This window comes from Vicia villosa, unplaced genomic scaffold (assembly GCF_029867415.1).
Source record: "Vicia villosa cultivar HV-30 ecotype Madison, WI unplaced genomic scaffold, Vvil1.0 ctg.003185F_1_1, whole genome shotgun sequence".
Classification (NCBI taxonomy): Eukaryota; Viridiplantae; Streptophyta; class Magnoliopsida; order Fabales; family Fabaceae; genus Vicia; species Vicia villosa.
The window spans coordinates 204036-208794 of NW_026706134.1; the positions used below are offsets into that span (position 1 = coordinate 204036).

General features: G+C 39.3%; 1 protein-coding gene across 1 annotated transcript; it reads right to left on the bottom strand.

The window, feature by feature from the left end:
- Positions 1–208: 208 nt before the first annotated feature.
- LOC131640541 (uncharacterized) lies at positions 209–829 on the bottom strand. The gene has a single exon (XM_058910941.1). The coding sequence runs from the start codon at positions 827–829 to the stop codon at positions 209–211; it is 621 nt and encodes a 206-aa protein (XP_058766924.1).
- Between the last annotated feature and the right edge of the window lie 3930 nt (positions 830–4759).

The following is a 4759-nucleotide window of genomic DNA, read 5'->3' on the forward strand; positions in this document are numbered from 1 at the left end:
GATCAATGGCAACCAGGATGAAATGTTGTCCATTTGAAGCCTTTGGTTTGATCATTCCAATCATATTAATTGCCCACATAGAGAAGGGCCATGGAGAGGAGATAACGTTGAGAAGCGTTGGGGGCACATGGATCTTATCAACATAGATCTGGCATTTGTGGCATTTCTTCACTTATTTGTAGTAGTCAGATTCCATCGTCATCCAATATTAACTTGCTCTTAATATATTTCTTGTCATTGCATGCCCATTGGCATGAGTGCCAAAAGATCCTTCATGAATTTCTTGCATTAAGAGGTTTGCTTTGTGTCTATCAACGCATGTGAGCAATACCATATCAAAGTTTATCTTGTAGAGCACATTTCCAGTCAGGAAGAAATTACCAGACAATCTTCTCAAAGTTCTTCTGTCTTTGCTAGATGCCCCGGGTGGGTACTCTTGTTTCTGCAAGAAGATTTTGATGTCATGAAACCATGGTTTATCATCTGTGATAATTTCAACAGTGAATACGTGAGCCGGCCTATCCAGGCGCATGATTGTAATTTGGGGAGCTTCATTTGGAAACTTCACTTGATACATGGAAGCTAGAGTGGCCAATGCATCTGCCATTTGGTTTTCCTCACGAGGTATGTGATAGAACTCAACTTTATTGAAGAAGGTCAACAGTCTTCGGGCATAATATCTATAAAGAATTAAGCTAAGGTGACGGGTTTCCCATTCTCCTTTGATTTGATTAATAACTAGAGCAGAATCTCCAAATACATCCAGAATCTTGATTCTAAGATCGATGGCTTTTTCTAGTCCCATGATACAAGCTTCGTATTCTGCCATATTGTTGGTGAAGTCAAACATCAGTCTTGTAGTAAATGGTACGTGAGAACCTTGCGGCATGACAATGATTGCCCCAATTCCTCAACCATAAGCATTAACAACTCCATCAAATATCAAACCTCATCAGGATTCAGGATCAGGCCCTTCTTCAGGTAAAGGCTCTTCATAATCTTTTGATTTAAAATACATGATCTCTTCATCTGGGAAGTCATACTGCAAGGAATGATCATCGTCAATGGGTTGATACGCCAAATGATTGGCTAAAACAATTCCTTTTATGGCTTTTTGGGCACGATATTGGATGTCGTACTCTGATAATAACATCTGCCAGCAGGCAATTCTCCCGGTCAAAGCAGGCTTTTCAAACAAGTATTTGATTGGATCCATTTTGGATATGAGATATGTCGTATGAGTCAACATGTACTGCCTTAGTCGGTGAGCAGCCCATACAAGAGTGCAATAAGTTTTCTCGAGCAGTGAATATCTTGTTTCACAGTCGGTGTACTTTTTGCTCAAGTAATAAATGACATACTCTTTTCGACCAGACTTGTCTTGCTGACCCAGGACACATCCCATAGATGCCTAAGTTTCCCCAGCGTTTTTCAAACCAAACGGCATTACACGGTAACAAAACGTGCCATAGGGTGTGATAAAGTTTGTTTTCTCCATATGGTGCCATCATGATTTGATTGTAACCTGAAAATCCATCCATGAATGAGAAGACTTTAAACTTAGCGGTACTATCCACCAGCATTTCAATATGTGGCAATGGAAAATCATCTTTCGGACTTGCTCTGTTTAAATCTCTGTAATCAACACACATTCTTGCTTTTCCATCCTTCTTGGGAACAGGCACTATGTTGGCTAACCATTGAGGATACTCTGATGTGATGAGGAAACCGACATTAATTTGCTTCTGAACCTCTTTTTTGATCTTGTCTGCCATATCTGGATGAGTTCTTTTAAACTTCTGTTTCACGGGCGGACATTTTGGTTTCAGTGGTAATCTGTGCTCTACAATGTTGGTATCCAACCCAGGTATATCTTGATAGCTCCAACCAAAGACATCCACATATTCTTTCAATAGTTCAACCATTTTCTCTTTCACGCTTGCTTCTAACAATGCCCCAATTTGCACTTCTCTTTTCTCTTCTTCAGTACCCAAATTGATTACTTCCAAAGACTCTTTGTGCGGCTCAATGATCTTTTTCTCGTGCTCAAGTAGACGAGAGATCTCTTCAGGGATTTTTTTCACTACTTTCTTCCTTAGCTTCGTATACAGGGTATTCAAAGTTGGGAGGGGCCTAGGATCATTGTTTTCAATGGGTTTATAAAGAGATAATCTGCACATGATTTATATTTTGTTTTTAGAAACAGATAAAGAGGAATGCAAGAGTGTATGTGTAAATTTTGAAAAAAACTATTTTTGATTATTTTTATTTATTTTTTAAGAGTTTCCATTTTCTGAAAAAGATAAACGATAAAATAAAATGGAAGCAAAATTTGCTCTTTTATTAATGATTTGAAACAAAGCCCTACATAAGTTCACTTTTGTCTTGGGCAGAACAAAAGGAATTATTTAAAACAGCCTGACACAACACTCTTTCGCCTTGGGCAGAGCAAAAGGATTTTAAAAAGACAAAAAATTACTTTGACTCATGAACAACAGAAGAAATGTTAACATAGGTTTAGTTGGAGTTAGCCTCTCCACGCGTCACGAAGCTTGAACATTCTGGAACATCTTCAATGACAGCAGCTATGTCTTGATTGTCTGGGTTGATGTAGCCAGCACTTTGAAAGGTCTCATGCAGAGTCTTGCGGCAGCTTGCAGATTCAGGTTCTTTCCCTTTTGAATTCTGAGATGTGAATCCTAGACCACCCATGTTTTTGTTGGCGGAAAGCTCAGTGACTTGCCCCCAGCCTTCATATGATCCTCGAGCAACCACTTCTTGGGCATCTTTCCAGGAAATAGATGCGTCAGCTTTCTTTCTGTATTTAGGATTAACAACTTCTAAAGCTTGAAATTGAGCTTTAATCTCTTCGATGTTGGGAATATAAGACATTTGACTGACGAACATAGTTTGTTCTCCATAAATAGTTATCAACTTGTCTCTCACAACAAATTTCAGCATTTGATGAAGGGTGGAAGTAACAACTCCAACACTATGGATCCAAGGCCTTCCCAACAAACACTTGTAAGCAGGATAAATATCCATTATCTGAAAAGTAATTTTGAAATCATGAGTTTTGATGCGGATAGGTAGATCAATCTCTCCTATCACAGTGCGCTTTGAACCATCAAAAGCTTTCACAACAATCCCATTCAGCCTTATAGTTGTCCCTTGATAGGACAGTCTCTCTAAGGTGCTTCCAGGCATGACATTCAAGGATGAACCATTATCAACTAGCACATTCGTCAGGGTATCTTCTCCATATTTCATAGATATGTGCAAGGAATGATTGTGCTCCAGTCCTTTTGGGGGAAGTTCTTCTTTACTAAAGCTCAACACGTTGTTGACAGTGATGTTGGAAACAACATTGTCAAATTACTCATGGGTTGCATCTTGCTTAATGTAGGCTTGCTTTAGGACCTTCATTAGTTTGTTCTGGTGAGATTTGGAATGTACTAGCAAAGCAAATAGAGATATCTTTGACTGTGTCTGAAGGAGTTGGTCAACCACCTTGTAGTCACTCTTCTTAATAAGATTCAGGAACTCTTCCGCATCATCGTCTTTAGTTTTGAAGACAGGCTCAGTAATAACAGGCTCCTTCTTAGGCACGTCCTTTTGAGGAGGGATTGTATAGGCAAATTATTTTTGGGTTTAGTAAGGACCGGTGCAAACAAACGACCACTTCGAGTCATACGGCTCATATCATCAATGTTCACAATAGTCGGCTCAGGACCAGTCTTATCTTCTTCTTTCTCAGTTATGATGGTAGCACCATATCTCCAAGGAACGGTAGTACTTGAGTTATAAGGAAATGGTTTTGGTATTTGAATTGTGAGAGGGATGAAAACCATGTTTTGACTATCATAAGATATTTCCACAACTTCGGGAACTGGGAACTCAGCAGTCACCATATTAATGTCATTGTCTTCATCTCTTTCATAAGTAATGTGGAGAGTCCTCTCATCCAACATCTTCTGAATTTCTCTTCTGACTTGACGACACCCACAAGGATTTTTGGAACAGACTTCACAGGCAGCATGGTTGTGTTGAAAGAAAGCCAACCGGCACAACCTCATATGCATTAAGACCAATGGTTCTCTGATGAAACGAATATCCCAGACTTGGTATCTTCCAGGGCTTTCATGCACCATGTTGATAGAGTGAGATTCTTCAGTTATTTTCTTCCTTGTTATACTGATGATCCCTCTATCTAGCAGCTTCTGAAGATCATCGATTACAGTTTCACATCCATGAATGGAGCTTGAGCAAATTGAACAAGCACTTTAATTGTGAGGAGGAAAATAGTTAAGTCCATATAAGACAATGTGAATTTGCACCAAAGATCTATTTGATTCATGAACATCGTATACACGCTCATAGCCAGATTGAGTATGTATATTATTGACAGCCCCATGATTGGATAGTGGATTGACTTGAACATTAGGATTAACATCTTTGAAGGCGAGCATACCCCTTCAGACTAGTTTTTGGACTTCACTCGTAAGAGGGTAACAATTTTCCACAGTGTGACCAGGAGCATTTTTGTGGAAAGCACAGTGAGCATCTACTTTATACCAGAACGTAGGATTAGCAGGAGGAGGAGGTGGATCCCTTAGTTGAACCAGATTTTTCTGTAACAGCATGAGGAGAAGTTCCGTGTAAGTCATCGGAATAGGATCAAATGATGGATATTTACTTTATTGATTTTGTTGAGGAGCGTGTTGTCGAGGCTGTTGAAGATGAGTTCTTTGAACATTTT

Coding starts and splice junctions, on each gene's coding strand:
- LOC131640541 (XM_058910941.1), bottom strand. CDS start 829: ATGGCAGAATACGAAGCTTGTATCATGGGACTAGAAAAAGCCATCGAT.